This window comes from Pseudonaja textilis, chromosome Z, assembly GCF_049901715.1.
Source record: "Pseudonaja textilis isolate UNSWEBS1 chromosome Z, rPseTex1.2, whole genome shotgun sequence".
In the NCBI taxonomy this organism is placed as follows: Eukaryota; Metazoa; Chordata; class Lepidosauria; order Squamata; family Elapidae; genus Pseudonaja; species Pseudonaja textilis.
In genome coordinates this window covers 102,450,682-102,470,286 of record NC_142008.1, presented here as the reverse complement: position 1 = coordinate 102,470,286, position 19,605 = coordinate 102,450,682, and the positions used below count along the sequence as shown (strand labels likewise).

The window sequence follows — 19,605 nt, the reverse complement described above, 5'->3', positions numbered from 1 at the left end:
GAAGCTCTCAGCACAAATTCAGCCATTCTATATAGTCAGAAGCAGCTGGTTGGTATCTAGTATTAGAATTTAGGGAGGTCTCTACTAGGTCAGCCAAGGATTTCCAATACTTTAGGAAAATAAAAACAATTTGTTTTGAAAGCCCCAAATTAGGCAGCTAAAACCAAGAAAAATCGATACATGGTAATTCATGTATGAATGTATGTTCAGTCATTCCTTCCTTCCTTTAATGTATAGTTTTTATATGTTCAATTAATAGGTTTTGCACAGAATTCAGTGGAATATAAGTAGGCAATGGAAAAAAACAAAAATATATTTTCATGAAACTTGTTGCCTGTCCAGCTACCTACTTTATGAGGTGCCTGCTTGTTATGCCTGCTTTATGAGGAGAGCTTTTCCTGGGTCTCCTGGGCTCTAGAATATGATGCCTGGAAGAACTAAAATCAAACTGGCTAGAAATACTGATCTACCAAGCCCACAAGCTCTATCCTTAAGATGCCAGGAGGAACAAAGCTGCTGGAAACAGGTGAGCAGTAGCAACGATAATCGACTTGGTGCCGGTGGAGTAGGGGAACAACTGTTTGCCTGGGATTTGCTACCAAGTCCAGCTGATGAGCCACCAGGAAATGCCAAGGAATATTGGAGCCACCAGGAATAGCTGAGTGGTAGTGGCGGCATAGCATAACTTGATATCTGAGGCCCAGGATCAGCTGGGGAACAAATTGAATTACTAAACATCCAGAGGAAGAGTTAGATAACTGTCTGACCCCTGGAATTCATTGTCTGACCCCTGGAATTCATTGGACAGGTAAGCAGCGGCTAGGGAGTTCAGTGATTTGGGATAGGTAAGCAAGGAGCAAAGCTGATGGTGGATGCCTGCAGATCAGCTGAGAAGCCTGCTGGAGAAGTAGGTGACGATCAATTCAAACAGCAGTAAAGTGGCCAGCCTGATATACAGCTAAGACGCTGGTTCTAAGAGCAATTGGGGCCCAAGGAGTAACTGCACAGCCAGGCACAGAAACCACGGCACTGCTGCAAGCACATGACTTTGAGCCAGTATCAGACCACAGAAGCCCAGTTGGTGGATGGGCCCACACCAGCCTCCATTAAGGACAGTCACCAAAGCTCTCCTACAGATTGGACAGGAATGCGGATTCTATGCCCCTGGCAGGAGGCCCCTCCAGTATGTTAATGGTGGGTCTTCCACTCAAGGGAGAGGGACACATGGTGGAGGCCCAAGAGTTGGTGTTGCTGCATGTGTAGTTATTATATTCAGTCTTTTCCTGAGTGAGAGTCAGGGCAAATAGGGGTAATGAGTCTTGTGCCCCTCCCACTAGTCAGTGGGAATGTCCAGAGAGGATGATGGTTGGATCCCCACTGAGCTGAGAGTGAGAGAATTGAAGCATTATGGGACCCACCACTGACCCCTGAGCGTTTGCATTCATGTGTGGCCAGCCAGGAAGAGAAACTGGAAGACCAGAGATGGGGCAAGCAGAAGACCATGCAGTCAAGCCCTTCCCCCATCCTTAATTAATTAATTTATAACATTCCTTGCCTGTTTTAAATTTTATATAGTGTTTTATGCTTTTAATATTTTATCGTACACTGACTCCTGTGAGGCAGATGGGCAGTTCTTAAATATGAATAAATAAAAATTTAAATGACTACAAGCTTGATTCTAACCTACCATTATTCCTGTTCATTCTAAGTCTGTGATGTCATAACATTATATTTTATGTATTTTTTGTATTTTGCCTTTATCATTTTTACAAATAACTCATGGTGGAGAATACATCCAATGCACCTTTATTTTGGTTGAACTTTGCAATTCTAATAAAGCAACAGTTTTGAGCCTAGAAGTTGGAATTTGACACTTTATTCTAATATAATTAAGCCCAACTAGGTACAATTGCAATAAATCTACCTGTCCAGGTTGTGGAACTCAGCTGTGGGCCTCTTTCAGGCAAGATACCCGACTGTCTGGCCTGTTCATTCCTTTCTGCCACATCCTTAAACATAAAAGCCAGCCCCTGCACTGAATGCTCTACCTCGGTTCTCCCATTCCTCACTCCAAGGCCCAGTAGGGTTTTGCAATTACCTGGTCCTCAGGTCCCTGCCATCTTCCAGTGCTCCAGCCTGTAGAGCTAATGCTTGAGTCATACGTTCAAGACGCATTGTACGGGGGGTTGCCGGGGTTGGGGGCTCGCATAATGCTAAGGCCTTCTCCTCAGAGCTTCGCATCTCTTCCTTGGCAACATGGTTCTGCCGGGATGAGAAAATGGTACAAAAAACAATCCATTTGTCAGTTGGTCAGATGGGATGGAAAACGCTGCTCTCTGGGAGCTTCTCAAGTTGCATAGGAGTGAAGGTCACATATCCTTGAGACTAAAATCAGGGATCTCATTGTGCAACATAGTACCTCATTTTAAAATCTCCTTGTAAATTGTGGCAATATTGCAGATGGTTTTGATTCCTTGTTTAACAACCTCAACAAGAATTTGAGAGTATTGCTCTAAAATTGGCTGCTGCTGAAGTTTATGAGAAAATCAAGATTTACAAGCCAGAAAAGCAGAAAATTAATTCTGCAATTAGATCATTTTATAGATTGAGCATGTGTTGAGGGGAACCTTATTCCTTATTTCAATGTCCTGCAATAAACTATTAGTAATTTAAGAAGCATAAATTTAACCAACCCTGGGCTACATTCAATCTAAAACTAATTTAGCTCAACTAACTGTTCATAAATTTGGTATCTCTTTTATATATATCTCTCTCTCTCTGATGTCCTTCAGATTATTACAATAGCAATAATAAGCTTTAAACACGCATGTACAACAAGTAACTGAACAATTAAAAAAAGATTTTGTTTTAAACTTAATGACATTTAGTCTCAAGAGGAAAAGGCTGAGCAAAGCAAGCCAAAGGCCTATCTAACCCCTACTGTTTCTAATAATGACCACTTCAGATGTCAGGTAAACTTTTATTATTGCCTTCAAATCCAATATCTGGACCCTTGAAAATTGGGATTTATTACCTAACGCTTGTAGCTAAATGATAGAATGGGGTAAGATCTCTGTAGCCTTGAAGAACTGGGGCTGCACTGCATAATTCCAAATGGACAACCTGTGACTTGGAGACCACATGCAGCCCTTGAAAACAAAATATGTGTATTCTGGGAGTAGAGAGAGCCCTGGCCAGTTTTCTAGTGGATAGCGGATGAACAAGATAAAAGGAGCCACCAGGAGTAAACTGGTATTTTCTTTTATTGTTGATAAACTTATTGGCTCCCTCAGAAGATAATCAACCAACTGCTGGGGAGTAGATCACTACCTTCTTGCTCTTACACCCTGCAATAGGTTGGGAAGAGGAAGAAGGATGTGAAGAGAGTAAAACATTTGATATGTGAACAAAAGAAAGGATGTGCATGTGTTATGGTCCCCTTCTCCCTTGTTCTCCATAACAACCCCATGAGACTGAGAAATAGCGACTCCACAGGTGAAGATGAAACCTGGGTTTTTACAGTCCTGGCTGAACCTCTTAACCACTACAGTACACTCTTTGGTGATTAACATCAATGTTTCTGCAATGAAACAATTGTATGGATGCAGTCATGTGCAGCTGTCTCCTGCCCAGATCTGTTTACGATGTACCATTTTTTCTCCATCACGAGCAGGACTGTGGGGGGCCAAGCGCGGTGTAGAATGGCCACTGCTGGGGGGAGAAGGGCTGGCAAGAGTTGAACTGGTGACAGAGGGAGGAATGGAAGTGCCTGAACGGTAGCGCCCCAAGGATCCATCCAGACTGGCACTGGTGACTCGGCTCTCAATCTCCTCTGCTCGCTGTTCGGTGGATTCTTTCTCCTCTTGGATCAGTCTTGTTATAGCCAGCAAAGAAAAAATATGATATGTTGTGGATGATCAGGGTAATGTGTTTTACCTTCTCTTCTATAAATTATAATTGCAGTATATAATTTATAATTACATATAAAATATAATACCGTGTTTCTCATATAATAAGGCCGGGACTTATTTTTTTTTGAGCCCCGAAAAAATGGCTAGGCCATCTTTTCAGGGGTGACTTAATTCCCCCCCTTGCATCTTCGGGCGGGCGGCGACGGCTTGGATGTTGACCTTGGTGGGGCACTTCGTATCGGGGTCAACGCAGGCAGCACCATATCCAGGTGTGCAACAAAAATACTTCCTAACGGAAAGCCCCCCCACCATTCCCCCCATTTCGCATGTTTTAATATAGGCCTTAATTTGGGGGGAGGGGCTTAATTTCATTTCATGCCTATAAAACATGCTGGGACTTCCTATTGGGGGAGGTCGTATTGTTGGAGAAACAGGGTACTTTATAAATTATAATATGCAGTATAATCTACAAGCATGGAATTAAATGGAATTACTGGGCTTCATTTGATCCATAACCCACTGGTTATTTGTTCTTGTGATGTAGAGCAATATATAAAATAATTGCAATACAGGGCTAGATGGAAAGAGACCCTCCCTTTGGTTGCAATGTAGGGTGCTGGCTGTCATTATCACCTAAAGAAAATGTAAAAGTAAAAAAATTAGGGACTAAATCAGAATTCTCTTGATATGTTTTTCATATACAGATTTCCTACATTGGGCATTGGGGCAGTGCTGAAAACATAGGGCATTGTACTTTGGAAAAGCCTTAAAACAGTTTCATAAGAAAATCTAAGGCACGAAAACACCTGGGTCAAGCAAGCAGGAGTAGAGAGCTATAATTCAGGCAGATTAACTATGCCCACGCATGTTGCTCTACGTCTGGCCAGGACAACTCACTTGATCTCTTTGTTAATGGCTTCCAGCTGCTCTTGTAGCATGATGGCCAAAGTCTGTACATCAGCCTGTCCGCTGGGAGACAGCAGATCAGCTGAGTTGAAGAGAGGATCACGTTCATCCTCATCCGAACCATCCAGCCCACCCTCAAAAGAGCCTCCGGCTGCTTGCTGAGCCCTCTCCCACTCCTGAAATTAGGGGGGAAAGGCCTGTCAAGAAAGAAAACAAGACAGTGAGAGAAAATCTAACCCCTCCTTTCTTGGTTAGTTAATAGAAAGCAGGAACCACAAAAGGACACCCACAAGACCCAGGATGCCCACTGAGTTTTAAGACTGCACTGAAATCTCCCATCCTACCCAAAATTAAAAACCAAGTTCTTGAGTTTACATGAAATTGTACAATTCCACTCTAAACTGCTTTTAGAACATGGTCTTGAACCATGACTTGCTTCATGTTATTCCATCTTCTACAGCAATACAGAGGAATGATGTTGACCTTACTTATGACATATTTTCATCGACTTGAAAAATGCTATCATAGCCCTGCATGCCACCTTCTCTCATTCCCTTATTTCTCTATAAGGCTTCTCTGAATCTTTCTTAAAATTTGGTGACCAGAACTGCATGTAATATTTGAGACTGGATTTGACTGATGCAGATTGTAATAGGACTACAAGTATTAGTGCCTCTGATTTAAAATGTAAACTTTATTAATACAGTCTAAAATAGTGTTTATCTTTTTTTGGGCAGTTGTGTCACAGTGCTGACTCACATTCAACTTGTGATCACTTATAACTCTACGAATGTCTTCACTTGTACATTTCATTCCTATTTCTATCTCTTGTGCTTTTAGTTGCTTTTTCCCAAAGAGAACTTTGCATTTATCTTTCCTCTCCTCTCGCCCCTCTACTCTTTATTTTTTATTTTATTTTTCACCCCACATTTTTAACATACAAAGAATATTTTGAATCCAGCTTCTGTTTTCTAATGTTTCGAATTGATACCCTATTTTACACCCTGTTGTATCATCTGCCAATTACGATGCATGATTCTAATACAACAGCTTATGAAATTTAGCAACATCACATGAGCTAAGACACAAAAATCTCAGAAGGACAGGTATCTGATGCTTGAAAAGATTGACCATTCCTACTATACAGATATGAAAACTACCATAAGAGCTACCCAGCTTTAGTAGGTAGCAACATTTAGTAGGTAGCAACATTTAGTAGGTAGCAACATAAGACAGCAACCTCAACTTTTTGGGCACCAGAGACCAGTTCCATGGAGACAGGTTTTCCCATGGACCAGAGGGGGTGTCGGATGCTGCCAGTATTCGATAGATGGAGCTTTGCTTGTTTGCACCCCCAGTTTCTGGCATGCTGTGGCCCGATGTCAGTTCACAAACTGGGGGTTGGAGACCCCTACCATAAGATACATGATTACCCACTTCCTAATTGCCAGTACTCTTTTGCTACCCATTCCTCTAAAGAGACATCAGAAGATACTTACCAGGTGTGTGTCCAATGGCAAAAAGGAGTACAAAGAAAAAAAGAACAGAAACAAAATAACAATGAGTATAACATGGAAAACGGAAAGCAAAAGATTACAATTATTGCTATGCTGTATGCACATTGTCCTGTAAAAGCAACATCTACATACCTAGACTTTCTAGCTGTGCTACTCATTCAATGAAATCAATATCATTTCCTCTGAAATCTATCTATTTCTAAATAACAGAGCCTATCACTGAACCATGGAAAGATCAGTAATTCCGTAACATTCTTTCCTAATTTCTGTGTTTTAACAGCTTTAATTTTTCCTTTTTCAGTTTAATATATTTCCCTAACTTCATCAGTGTTCCATAAATCAGCTGTTATTGGCAATTAGGTATTTTCTACTTAGACAAGCAACACAAATCCCAAATCAATATCCTACACATATATGAAGAGTTTGACAATCTATCGGAAAATACAAAATGTTTGTATAATTATGTGTTATGGAAGATTGGATACCCATATATATTTCAATTTAATTATGGTTCATATGGAGAAAAATATTTAATTCCAGATTTATGATATGCAACACAGCAATACAGCTAAACTGTGCGTAATTTGACTGATGCAAAGAACATCGCGGACCCCCCCGCAAAATACATTTTTACCTCCATGATAGAACAAAAGCTATATTCAGTGTTCCAAAAGTATAAGGAATCCTTATGTGTCTAAAATGCAGAAAAGATATGCAGATTCCTGAGATGCCTCCAATAAGAGCCCTTTCTTATTTTTCATCCAGCATCTTCCCATATTCTATTGCAATGAGTGTACTCAACCTAGACATTAGTTGTACAAATCTCAATGAAATCAATGACAAAATAATTACCTCTCAAGTCCCATTGATTTCATTGGGCATTAAATACAACTGACAGAATAAATATAAGAGAGGAGAGTTGAGGCAGATTTAATTCCCAGCCTTGCTGAACCATTCCTTTTGTCATTTCAATGCTTTCCAGATGCTGCTGGGGGCTTATAGAGGCTTTATTGCAACACATCTAAAGGGAATATCTGTTTTAGAGTCATGAACTGGCAGAAGGCAAGGGGGAGTATTCGCTAAAAAAGTTGAAATGCTAAAAATTTAGAATGACTATGGCCAAGAATTGTAGGGAAGAGAGTTGTTGAAATGTTCTAGAAGCAACTGCAATTAAAGATGTTCTCTGACATATGGATTCCGCTATAGTGTGCACCATAATTCTCAGCTATGCTTTTCCAGATAAATAGCAAGGTGATGATTTGGTAAACCTTAAATGTTTCATTTGCAACTTATGTGTTTTCAGGGATGATACAGAAACCTAAAGGCTGCAAAACACCTTTAGGTTACAGACCAAATAATCAGTTCCCATTTTGAAGGGATACTGAAGACCAGAAAATACAATGGCCAAGTCTTACAGAAGACAATTACTTCATTTGCAATAGTGGCAAATATCTGTAGCTCAGGTGTAGGATGATGGTGAAGGTTCTTTCTCCGAGATTGTGGGTAGATTTCTGAATATTTTGTAACCAGGTTAGGCAAGATCCCTTAAACTCCATGGAAGATGTTAACTAACCTGGTAATGAAACATTCAGAAACCAACCCACAAATTAATTCATTTTATTAGGAACTTTGATATGGGATCTAATGAGCCTAACTTCTATTTTCTTCAGTGTACAAAATAGCTAACACCCATACTTAGACAAATCATGAGACAAAGCTCATTTAACAGTAGAAATAAGCTTTTTTAGTGAAAATTTGCACTTACAGCAGTTTATTTAGTGACCATTTGAAATTACTACAGCACTGAAAAAAGTGACTTATGACCATTTTACACAGCCATTGCATCATCCACATGGGTCACATGATCAAAATTCAGACACTTGGCAACTAACTTATATTTATGATGGTTGCTGTGACCCGAATCATATGATCCCCTTTTGTGACTTTCTGATAAGCAAAGTCAATGGGGAAGCCAGTTGTTAATCACCATGTTACTAACTTAACAAGTGCAGTGATGCACTTAACAACTGTGGAGGAATTCAGCTTAGGGAAGGCTGCTCTAAGCAAACATAATATAACAAATTTCACTAATACCATTTTAAAACTCCCTGACGGTCCCTTTCATTTTGGCTCAGTTTTTTTCATAAACTTATCAATTCATCAACAGACAATCCATACCTTGGTAGCCTCATCTTTCACAGTCCAGCGCCCCTTCTTTGAACGTCTTGCTACACCAGCACTGCTGTAATGGTCCACGTGGGCCCCTACCGGCAGCATGGGTGCTTGGAAGTAACACAACTCCCGCACGCTACCTGGCAGAGACCTCCGTGGAACAGAGAAAAAGAACTATGAGCAAGAATAATCATGGAGGAAGAAGAAAAGATCTATTCCATTCAAGTTAAGAGCTCTTCTTTTAATCAAAACTTCAGCCATTTTCTATACATCTATTCCCATCCTTCAAGAAGTCTGAAATATTGTAATGATGACACAGATGATCATCAAAATATGGGTGTGAGAGGAAGTCTAAAGGAGTAGGCCAAACGTATTGCAAAAGGCATGTTCTAGATATAGAACGCCTTTTCTAGCTTTAACTAACAATATTGTTAAAATAATTGGCTGGATTTGCAACACTGAAGATTAGTTTAGAATAGGCTGAGAATTAGTGATTCAGTTTATTGTGGGAACCTAGCAATTATCTAGCAGGGTTTGGGAACTTGGATATTGAGAATGAGCACTGCTCGGTTTCTGAAAGCATGAAGCCTCCTTACCGAGAATAGGTAGAGACTGGGCGTCCACGTAATTGGTCTATCTCCATTTGCATCCTCTCAATCTCAGCCAACAGTTGCTCCTGCAGGACATGGTCAAAGGAGGAGATCAGTTCTGGAAAGCAACCTAGCTGACCTTCCTTCAAATAATTTGGAAACTTTCCTCATTATTAACCCAACCTCATACTCCCTAAAATTCAACATATTTCTCTCCAGTTTTGGACTTAGAGATTCCCTACACACACACACACACACAGAGTTCAGTTGCCATCTGCCTCACCTTGTTTGCCAGTAGCTCATCCTGTACTTTCTTCATGTTGGCAATTTCCTCACTTAGCGTATTCTTAAGGGAGATAATATGAGAGAAACAGAAGAATTTAATCAGAGTAAACGCATAATAAATTTCTTACATGCAACTCAACATACCTTCCTCTCTACAGATGCCATATATTTCCTCTATTCGTCAAGAGATAACCAACTTGTGTTAGAGCAGGCTATGAAATGGATAATTTCATATTTTTTTCTATTTGAGCTTTTGCTTTATGACCATTTCTGCCTCTTCTTGTCATAAATATCCACCCATCAATCAAATCCCACCTAGGATTAGTCTCTAAACAGCCTCAGTTGCTGGTTCTCAAAACATTAGACTTCTGGGGCTCCTTTTATTCAAGAATTTGGATGGTCAGTTTCTTTAGCAGCTAGAATAATGGCTATTATCTTTGTGACTACACAAAACAAAACAGAAACTATCCATAATGGCTGCTATGAGATTTTGTTTTGTTTTGTTTTTAACAGCAGTTACTATGCTTTTACCCATAACCCCTAAGATCCAAAACATCCAGTACATTTTATTTTAGAAAAATAAAGATTGTGCTTACTATTTTATGTTTAAAGGTATGATATTCCTGACCTCTAGCAGTTCCGTCAGTTAGATTTTCACTCGGTTGATTTACAGATACCAGACAGCTGATTCCCACATCACAAATCTAATTTATGCCTATAGAAACATGTACCTTCTCCTCCAGTGCCCCCATTCTTTCCTTCAAATGCAACTGGAGACGTTCATTGGATTCAGATAGTAGCTTATCCACTGTTTCTGAGAGGCGTTTGTTATGTTCATCATTCATTTTCTCCCTTTGGCGTGCCTATTTTTCCAAGAGAGAGAACAAAAGCAAAAAAGATTATCTGGAGGTCATTTATCCATTCTACTATCTTACTGTCTTGTCTATAATCAATGGTTCCAGTTTCATACACTTTTCCATATACATTTCAATTAGTATATTTTTAATGCTTCCCATGCACATGAAATATAACATCGGAAGCTGTCTTGTACAAAGAAAGACCATTGGACCATCTTGTGTATTATTGTCAAGGCTGATTGGAAACAGTTCTCCAGGATTTGCTGAAATCTCCATTGTTCAGACATCAGATTAAATTGGAACATTTTTCATGCAAGCCATGTGCATGAGAATAGAACCATAGCTCATCAGCAACATCAGTACCCATCTAATTTTACCCAGGTTTTTACTCATGCCCTCACCCGCTGGAGCTCCTGATTCTTCTCTTCCAGTTGGGCTTCAAGTTGACGCAAACGCTCTTCAAAATTGCCATGCCTCTCCTCTGCCTAGATAAATAAGTGAATGAGAGAATGGAGCCATAGTTTGTTTCTCTTAGAACTCAAAATCCTCCCACTTTTCCAATTTCCACTTGTCCTCCAACACCAGTAATCCGTGTTCCATTGGCCATTCCCTCCCTACCATACATCTCTTGATGGCACATTCAATTTCTTCCCTGTTTTGCACAGTACCTTGTTAAGGGCAGCTACTCGCTGTGCCAACTGGGCCTCTATCTCAGGTAAAGTCTCAGCCTTTTGAAGAGTCTGCTGAAGTTTCTGTTTGGCATCTTCCAGCCAGTCTTGTAGCTGCCTGTTTTTTTCTTCACTCTACACAGATAAATAAATACTTTTAAGAGGTTGTCAAGAAACAAAACCTTGCAAGGCAAATCATCATATAAGTAACTGAGTACAGTGGAGCCTCAGGTTGCGACCGTAATCCATTCCAGGATTTCGGCCACAACTCGATTTGGTCGTGACCAAAAGAACGACCATCTACGCATGCACTGACAAAACAAAAAAACGAAAAGGAATTGGCACCGAAGGGGAAATAGACGTGGAAAGGGAATCTTTCTGCGCTGATTTTGTTTGCCACCTGATTTAATCATGACCCGATTCAAAAATTGGGTGGATTTTTTGCTCGCTACCCGATTTGGTCGCAAACGGAAGTGTTCGCGACCCGAGGTTCCACTGTATTACCCACTAGCAGTGGGCATGGAGAAACAGGGAGGAAAATGGACAACTACCAATTTATCTGCAGGGTGTGCAGAATGTACACATTAAGGTGAATCAGACATAAACAGAAAGATACTGGAGCCAATAATAGTAATAAATAGAATGACAAAAAGGCAAAAGTAGGAACTCACTTGTCTGTAGAGGGATTCCTTACTGGCCAACTCATTCTCCAGTTTGTCATTGACATCATGAAGGGATGTTGCCTCCCGCTGAGCACTTAAGTAACGTTTTTCTAATGTGGTAATTCGTTCCTCCATGTCTTCTCGCTGAGCTAATGCCTGTTACCAATACCACATGAGGAAAGGTTAAGATCCTTAGTGGCATAATAGTTAGAATGCAGCATTGCAGGCTAATTCTACTGACTGCCAATTGCCAGCAGTTCAATTCTCATCGGCTCAAGTTGACTCAGCCTTCCATTCTTCTGAGGTTGGTAAAATAAAGACCCAGATTGTTGGGGGCAATGTGCTGACTCTGTAAGCTGCTTAGACAAGGTTGTACAGCACTATGAAGTGGTATATAAGTCTGAGTGTTAAATGCTATTGCTGTTAAAAATGGCAGGAGGTGGATAGAGCTACACTCTCTCCAATTGTCTGGAAACATAAAATACTTTTGGCCAGATTCTCCACTTATTAGTTACGAATGAAATTAAGATTTTTGAGGTCTTACAGATTCTATCATTGTTCAGTTAATTTGCTTATTACATGCAAAAACTATATACTTCATGACATGAAGCCACTTAGTATACAGGTAGTCCTCAATTTATGACCACAATTGTGATAAGAATTTCCATTGCTAAGCGAGGTAGTCAGTTAAGTGAATTGTGATCAATTTGATGTCCTTTTTGCCAGTTGTTAAGCAAAAATCACTGCAGTTGTTAACTCATGCAATCATTAAGTAAATTCATTCGTCTCTTGATCATTTTTACTATGTTTTATCTGCTTTTTCTAAAACTCAACATGATTCTATCTATGTACCACTAAAACTCTTGTGTTTGTAACCATTAAATGGGTGAAAAAGTCCACCACAGAGCAAAACTTTTTCAACTGAAGTATTTCAAATGGGCTAACTTATGAAACATGTCAAAGATCCAGAATCTTTGATTCCATGCTATTAAATTTGGCAAATTTTATAAAATGTTTCAATTATAAAGTATTTTGGAATATAATCCAAAATGTCATAAAGCATGTCCTGTAGTCCACTGCTAATGTTTAACTGTTCAATATGGGGTGTTTCAAGGTGAATATATCTCTGAATTTTAAAGATTTTTTTCCAAGGCATTGAGGAATCTCTGAAATAATGGCCCAATAGTCATAGTTCTATGAGCTTTTGCATCTGAATTGGAGCTCAACTTCAGGGAATTTTTCTCCAGTACAAGTCTGAAAGCTTGGAAGTCCTGGTGGACCAACCCAAATTGGATCCTGCAACATTATCCTGGGACACATATATTCACCTTAATTCATGGGTTATCTTGTATTTTACATATGGATGCCACTTAGCTTCATATATAGTTTTACATTATTGGCTATTATAGCACCAATCCCTTCTGAAAAACTCATGATTACTATATTGGCCGCCTCCTCCTCCATTTTCACAACCCATTTTTGCTATGGAAACCCACCAGTTGAGTAAGATGTTTTTCTGAAAAACAGTCTCCGAATGATTCCCACCTTCTGAATTTCATAAGCTGAGACATTTGAGTATTTATTTATTGCAGACCTGTCTATCCTAGTCTCCTGTTGATAGGTTTAGATTGTGATTCCCAAAAGTCTTACTTTTTGATCATGTTAACTGGGAAGGTGCACTTTCAGCATACCCAGAAGAGGTCAGATTAAACACTTACTTGACCTAGATAAGAGATAATCTGTCATAAAGTACATTGGAATACCAATTATTGCCTTTTACCTCCTTGAGATCTCTTTGTAGTTTGGCATTAATTTCTTCAGACTTAATAAGATCTCGTTGGGCTGTGGCTAACTCCTCCTCCAATTCTGCCATCTGCCGACAGAGCAGGGTAAGTCTTTCTTTCAACTGGGACAGTTCTCCTCTCTGGCGCTCCAAAACCTCTTCTAGCTCAGATTCCCGACCCCCACGCCCCAAATCAAGAGCCCCAGATCCATTGGCCTAAAGGATAAAGAAAGCAAAGAGAGATTCATGTATTATAAGTTAATCCTGCTTGATATGAACATTAGGTTTCCATCCTCCCATCACTCTCCATGTTCACTGCATAAGTGAGGCCTATAAATTACTTATATTGATCGTGCTCTGTATGCAAACTAAATAAATAAAACTAAATAAAAATCCTAGCCTAAACCAGTGACATTTCTGGGGAGGCAGAGGGAATTGGAAAAAAAACCACATCTCTTTTATATGATTAGATTGGCAGAAACAACACTGCCACATTATCTACATACAGTCTGACTCGCATGTTAAACTCACATTTTATAATCTCCTTTTGACTTTCCCACACGAAGCACACTAAAAACCAAGATGCCTTAAAGCTAAGGGTAATCCCCAAGGTCTTTTTACAATTCCTAATGATTCACTATTAGTGAAACACAGAGGTGATATTCAGCAGGTTCTGACCAGTTCTGGAGAACTGGCAAATGCCACCTCTGACTGTCTATGCCCCATCTATTCTCTGCCTCCCATTGAGACCCAGCTGATCGGCTGGGTCTTCTTTTGTTGCCCTGCACAGGAGAATGGAGCTGGAAAGCAGGTTAGTGAGGTGGGGAGGGAATGGGATTTTGCAGTATCCTTCCCCTGCCACATCCACCAAACTATGACCACCAAGCCAAGCCAGAACCAGTAGTAAAAAAAATTGAATCCCACCACTGGTGAAACATGACGTAAGGAGGAAGCAAGGCAGCATAAAGAACAAGAAGGAACTTAAATAGAAAAATGTCTGGAGCAATTAGGGACATTAAAAAAACAAAATACCCCAGAATTGCTATATAAGAAGCTTTCATAACTCAATAAAAATTAAAAATGTCTTCATAGAAGGGCACAATGAACATGTATGTTTGATCTAACCAACTTTTTAAAGTAAACTCTCTATACGTTTACAGAATAGCAGAGTTGGATGGGACCTTTTTGATCTTCAGTTCCTCCACTCAGGCAAGAAGCCCTAAATCATTTCAGCAGGAAGCCCTATGTCATTTCACCTTTCCTTCTACTACCCTCATCTGCTTCCCCTCAAATTTGCCTTCCAGAGCCACTTACACATAACTGGGCATCTCCTTCTTTGCTGGCATCATCTAGGCCAGATCGGCATCGGGCAAGCTGCTCTCGAAGGGAAAGAGACTGCAGATTGGAAAGAGGTAACAACATTTAAAAAAATAAAATATGTAGAATTACTATTAATTTTAATGAGTAAGAAATAGGTAGCAACCAGGACAGCCTTTTCGGCAGCAGTGAAGATTCTTTTAGTATGGAGAACATACTGTCAACATTACATACCGATTATCATGTTCCAGCATAAAATATTATCTCCACCCTGTTTCACTACCATGAATTTTCATCCAGATTCCCTGACTGCATTCATTTATAGGACCATGTCAAGATTTTATGTAATCATGATTTGTTCAACAAGTCAATGTCATCAGTTCTGGCACCCATGGTATAATTATCAGGCTTTGTAATAGTACCATAACCCAATACCCTGTGAAATATTCCTGAAAGTTGCAGTATTACTACTTTAAAACAATTCACAGAGATGTTATACAAGAATATCAAATTCAATATGTAGTAGAAATCAAAAGCCCCTAAGAGGTCAAGCAGGATCAGTGAAGTTGCATTCCTTCTGTCTTTTTTCTGTAAAGGATTATCTACCTATCTCAAAACTGAAGAACTGAACTGAAAAAGCCCAAGTCAATTGGTGTCCTCCAAAAATATCTGCAGCTGCACAAATTCCAATCTCTCAAGCATCTTGCTCAAAAAGGCTATTTGTGACTGAACAGTTGTTTCCTAAAATATGAGTATCCAAAGAAGGTTTCTTCTGGAAAGGGCAAATGATTGCTACCAACAATCCCACTCTATCACACAAAGATGCATTCACTCATCCCTTCAGTTCTTCCAAATAAGCCAAGATAAGCAATGATCAAGAACTCATATAGAAGACTAAACAATGATAAATCTTATCCTTGTTCCCAATTCCCAAATTCCATATGAATATTATATTTTCAAGGAAAGACCATGCAACAGAAATGTGACCATATTCAGCAGATGATGATGTGGCCATGATAAAGTCAAAATGCTAATATCAGGCTGCTTCTCTCTCAAGAAGAGACAAAACCTAAACCACAGGAATATCTCATTTTATATCTTAAGTCTAGTAACAGTTTGAGATAGACTCAGATAGAAATTGTCACTCAGCTCATGAAACTTTTAACTTTGTGCAAAGTACTTTAGGATGATTGCTAAAATCCCCCAAGATACTGCCCTAGAGTTTTCCAACTTTATATTTGAGACTACTTCAAATGAAGCTGTAGCACAGAGAGATGGTGGCTTACCAACAGCCTGTCTCCTTAACCAAGTGTTGGGTAAAAGGTCTTAGAATCTTTCCCAGGTTGGGGAGTCTTTCTCGGAAGCAAGATAACAACCTCCTGGCCTATAGCACCTTCCCTGCTCTTAGCACTCACAATCTGGATAGATGCTGCACTGAGAATTCGAAGAATCACAGCTGAATCAGCTCTACAACTCTTTTTCTGCTACCCAGATTTCAGCAAAATATATAAGGTTAGCTTCTGAGTAGACTTCAGTAAGATTCTAAGCTAAACCCAAACCACATTATAGCTTAGTGCAAGAAATGAACTGCCATCTAAGGTCCATAAACTGTATTTCACAATAACTACTTGAATTATGGCTTTTAGGGATGAGATAGGCCACTGAACTGAATTTTTGAGAAAATGCAGATCTGGAGCTGTAAGTATAAAAGCAATGATCCTGCTATCAGATACTGTATAGAATTTGACTGGAATAAACAAACATCTTTAACAACTGTTGATATTTTTTAAATAAAGCATCTCAGCCCCACAAGCGGACAAAGAAAAACAAGTTCAGGGAGTGGACACCTGGACCTGAGTATTAAATTTGGACCTCTGGAAAAACTGCAAATATATTAAAAAATTTGTTTTCAAGTAATAAGCCTCGGGCAGCAGCCCAACTTGCATTTATGTGATATCTTGCCTTCCACTATATTCACAACAAAATCTCCAAAGACACAATTCTCTTGTTAGTCTCAACCACCACTCATGTGAAATCATTGATATTCAAAGACTCACCAGATCACATTTGTATCACAAAGTATTTCTGGAGTACTTTTTAGGTAATAATATCCCTAAGATAGAAACAAGACCTCTTTCTTACCTCTTGATTAGACATTTCCAGCTCCTCCTCTAATACTGCAACACGCTCTAATGCCACTCGCAGCCGTTCTCGAACCTGCCATGAATCAGATATAGTTACAATTAGTGAAGTAATAAAGAAATAATTGGACTTCCAGATGAGAAAATGGTGAACTAGATGTCTCTGAAACACTAGCGATCCCACTGTGGTGACAACTTATGAACTGGCTCAATCCAACAGAACCTCTCCGAACAAGGAAAGGACAAGAAATCACCCTCTTGAATTCCACAAAACTACTTTCACAAGATCACAGGCAGCATTCATCCCACAAGTCTGAGCATTGAGAGACAAGGAAAGCCATTAAACTCTGGTGCAGCCTTTTTAAGGATACCGGGTTTGTCTAATCCCACTTTTGGCTTTACAATGATTTCATAGTTAAAAGAGCTCTTCCAAACTACAAGCTTGAAAAGCTATATGATGAGTACAACCTGACCTAATTATACTCCATCCTTAAAAAAAGAACTAATGAACAGTTTAACAGTTTAGAATATAACAAATAAATGCAAAAAGCTAACTAAAAATGTAGTTTAAGAAAGTTTTAGCAATAGCACTTAGATTTATAAACCTTTTCACAGTGCTTTACAGCCCTCTCTAAGTGGTTTACAGAGTCAGCATATTGCCCCCAACAATCTGGGGCCTCAATTTACTGACCTCAGAAAGATGGAAGGCTGAGTCAACCTTGAGCCTGGTGAGATACGAACTGCTAGATTGCAGGTAGCCAGCAGTCAATAGAAGTAGCATGCAGTACTCCATTCTAACCACTCCACCACCATGGCTCAGTTTAAATGAATTAAGGGACTACATAAAATTGATATCCAGGTAGTCCTCAACTTATGATCATAATTGAGCCCAAAATTTCTGTTGCTATGTTAAGTGAATTTACTTCATTTTACGACTTTTTTGCCACAATTGTTGCATGAATCAGTGCAGTTGTTAAATTAGTAACATAATTGTTAAATGAATCTGGCTTCCCAATTGACTTTGTCAGAAGTTCACAAAGGGTGATCACATGACTCCAGGACACTGAAACTATCATAAATATGAGATAGTTACCAAGTGTCCAAATTTTGATCATATGACCAAGGGAATGCTGCAATGGTTGTAAGCGTGAAAAATGGCCATTACTTTTTTCAGTGATATTGTAACTCTGAATACTCACTAAATGAATTATTGTAAGTCAAAAACTACCTGTATTAGGACTTAGCAAAAATCAAAGTTTTTTCAAAAATTGATGTGAAAACATGAGTTGTTTATTAGCAAAGAAATCATTGGCTGAAAGTTGAAAGTAGGATCAAAGAAGCATGAGGCTTTATCAGTACAGAAATGGGCACTCGTGGGGACTAAAATTCCAGGCAGGATGAAGAAAAAGTGAAATTTACAAAATGACAAAGGTATGACACTTGAGACATTTCATGATTTTTGACGAACTGCAAAAAAACCTAAACTGACAGCAATATTTTCTGCATTTGTATATACAATTTTTGAAGAAGGTTCTAAACTACATGGAAGAATTTATAGACAGATGGGATGAAGAGGTGAAATAAATCCCATCTGATGCAGAAATATTGGAAATTTTTAAAAAAGGAATATAAAACAGATGATAATCAGAGTGGAATTAAAAATTATAAAGCAAAATTTGAAAAATGACCTGGGCAAGGACATTGCTGGATATTAAAAAAGGGTTTCTAAAACCTTGAAGAGGAAGAAAACCTTGAAGGGAGATTTAATCCCACAATAGCAACCTGATAATTGATAGAACAGAATATAAAGTTGATTTGATCAGGGTTAAAATGAGAAATATTTCTATAAAACTCTGGAAACCCTTTGTGGACTTTATCAACATTTGAATAGAAACTATAATGATTTTTGGATTTGTAAATGGATAAGGTGGGATTTGGGAAGAAGTGATTTATGTATGTAACCTCATAGAAGGTGGAGAAATATTAATTTGCTTGTACTTATTGCAAAGAAGACTGGGAATCACTTCTTTCCATTTTTTTTCTCTCTCTTTTCTTTTCTTTCCTCTCCTGTTTTTTTTCCTTCTCTTTCTTTCACCTTTTAAATTTACGTTTCTTTCTACTCCTTTCTTTCTGATTTCAGTTGATACTACCCTTCAGTACTGTAAAACTTTTTAACAAGCATTTTTTAAAAGAAAGGAATAGTTATGCCTTGTGTCCTATACTTGATTGTCTCTGCCTTGTGCCTTGTGGGTCTCCCTGATTCTTCAGCCAATTCAGTTTTGCATCTTGAGAACAATTCAAAATAATTCACCCCGTATGTGCTGCTTCACATAGTGAGGGCTTTACATGAATTTTAGCCAGCAACACTTTGGCTGCTGATGAAGGAAATGTTCAGGACCCTGTCTCAGCCAAGCACTCTTGGTTTCTCCAGTTAATATTTTTTTCACCTTCTCATCCAGAGCTTTGTGATGTTCAAAGAGTGACTTGAGAGCCTTCAGCACCTCCACCTCACTGGAGACTCCAGCTGGGGACTGAGCCTGACGCTTCACTACTGTCATGCGAAGGGAACGCTCATGTCGTGATACTAGGCATTCCAGATGTTCTAGCAGCAGCTAAGAAGAAGCAGACAGATGAAGAAGATGAAAGATTGAGAAAGATACAATTTTGTCACAGTGCATTCAGATTCCGAGTCAGAGGAGGGAACCCACAACAAGCAGTCAGCTCCAGAAGTGCTGAGTGAGAGAAGCAGCAAGCTCCAATTCCACCAGCCAGATTACTGTTTTAGAAGGCAAAGGA

The 19,605-nt window shown here is 39.2% G+C and overlaps 1 protein-coding gene across 18 annotated transcripts in view; it reads right to left on the bottom strand.

Annotated features, from left to right (window-relative positions):
- The window catches only part of PPFIA3 (PPFI scaffold protein A3), a 63,036-nt gene that overhangs the window by 18,331 nt on the left and 25,100 nt on the right, over window positions 1-19,605 (bottom strand). For 8 of the 18 annotated variants that reach the window (XM_026710933.2, XM_087917040.1, XM_026710928.2 and 5 more), the window contains exons 4-17: window positions 19,257-19,421; window positions 16,811-16,885; window positions 14,666-14,746; window positions 13,349-13,567; window positions 11,578-11,724; window positions 10,907-11,041; window positions 10,640-10,723; window positions 10,113-10,244; window positions 9,380-9,442; window positions 9,103-9,182; window positions 8,513-8,657; window positions 4,809-4,993; window positions 3,651-3,873; window positions 2,099-2,262 (exon numbers count right to left, since the gene is read on the bottom strand). In XM_026710933.2, the coding sequence (XP_026566718.1) occupies window positions 2,099-2,262; window positions 3,651-3,873; window positions 4,809-4,993; window positions 8,513-8,657; window positions 9,103-9,182; window positions 9,380-9,442; window positions 10,113-10,244; window positions 10,640-10,723; window positions 10,907-11,041; window positions 11,578-11,724; window positions 13,349-13,567; window positions 14,666-14,746; window positions 16,811-16,885; window positions 19,257-19,421 (1,898 nt within the window). The remainder of the gene's footprint in view (window positions 1-2,098; window positions 2,263-3,650; window positions 3,874-4,808; window positions 4,994-8,512; window positions 8,658-9,102; window positions 9,183-9,379; window positions 9,443-10,112; window positions 10,245-10,639; window positions 10,724-10,906; window positions 11,042-11,577; window positions 11,725-13,348; window positions 13,568-14,665; window positions 14,747-16,810; window positions 16,886-19,256; window positions 19,422-19,605) is intronic. The other 10 variants (XM_026710930.2, XM_087917048.1, XM_087917051.1 and 7 more) reach the window with 2 other exon arrangements.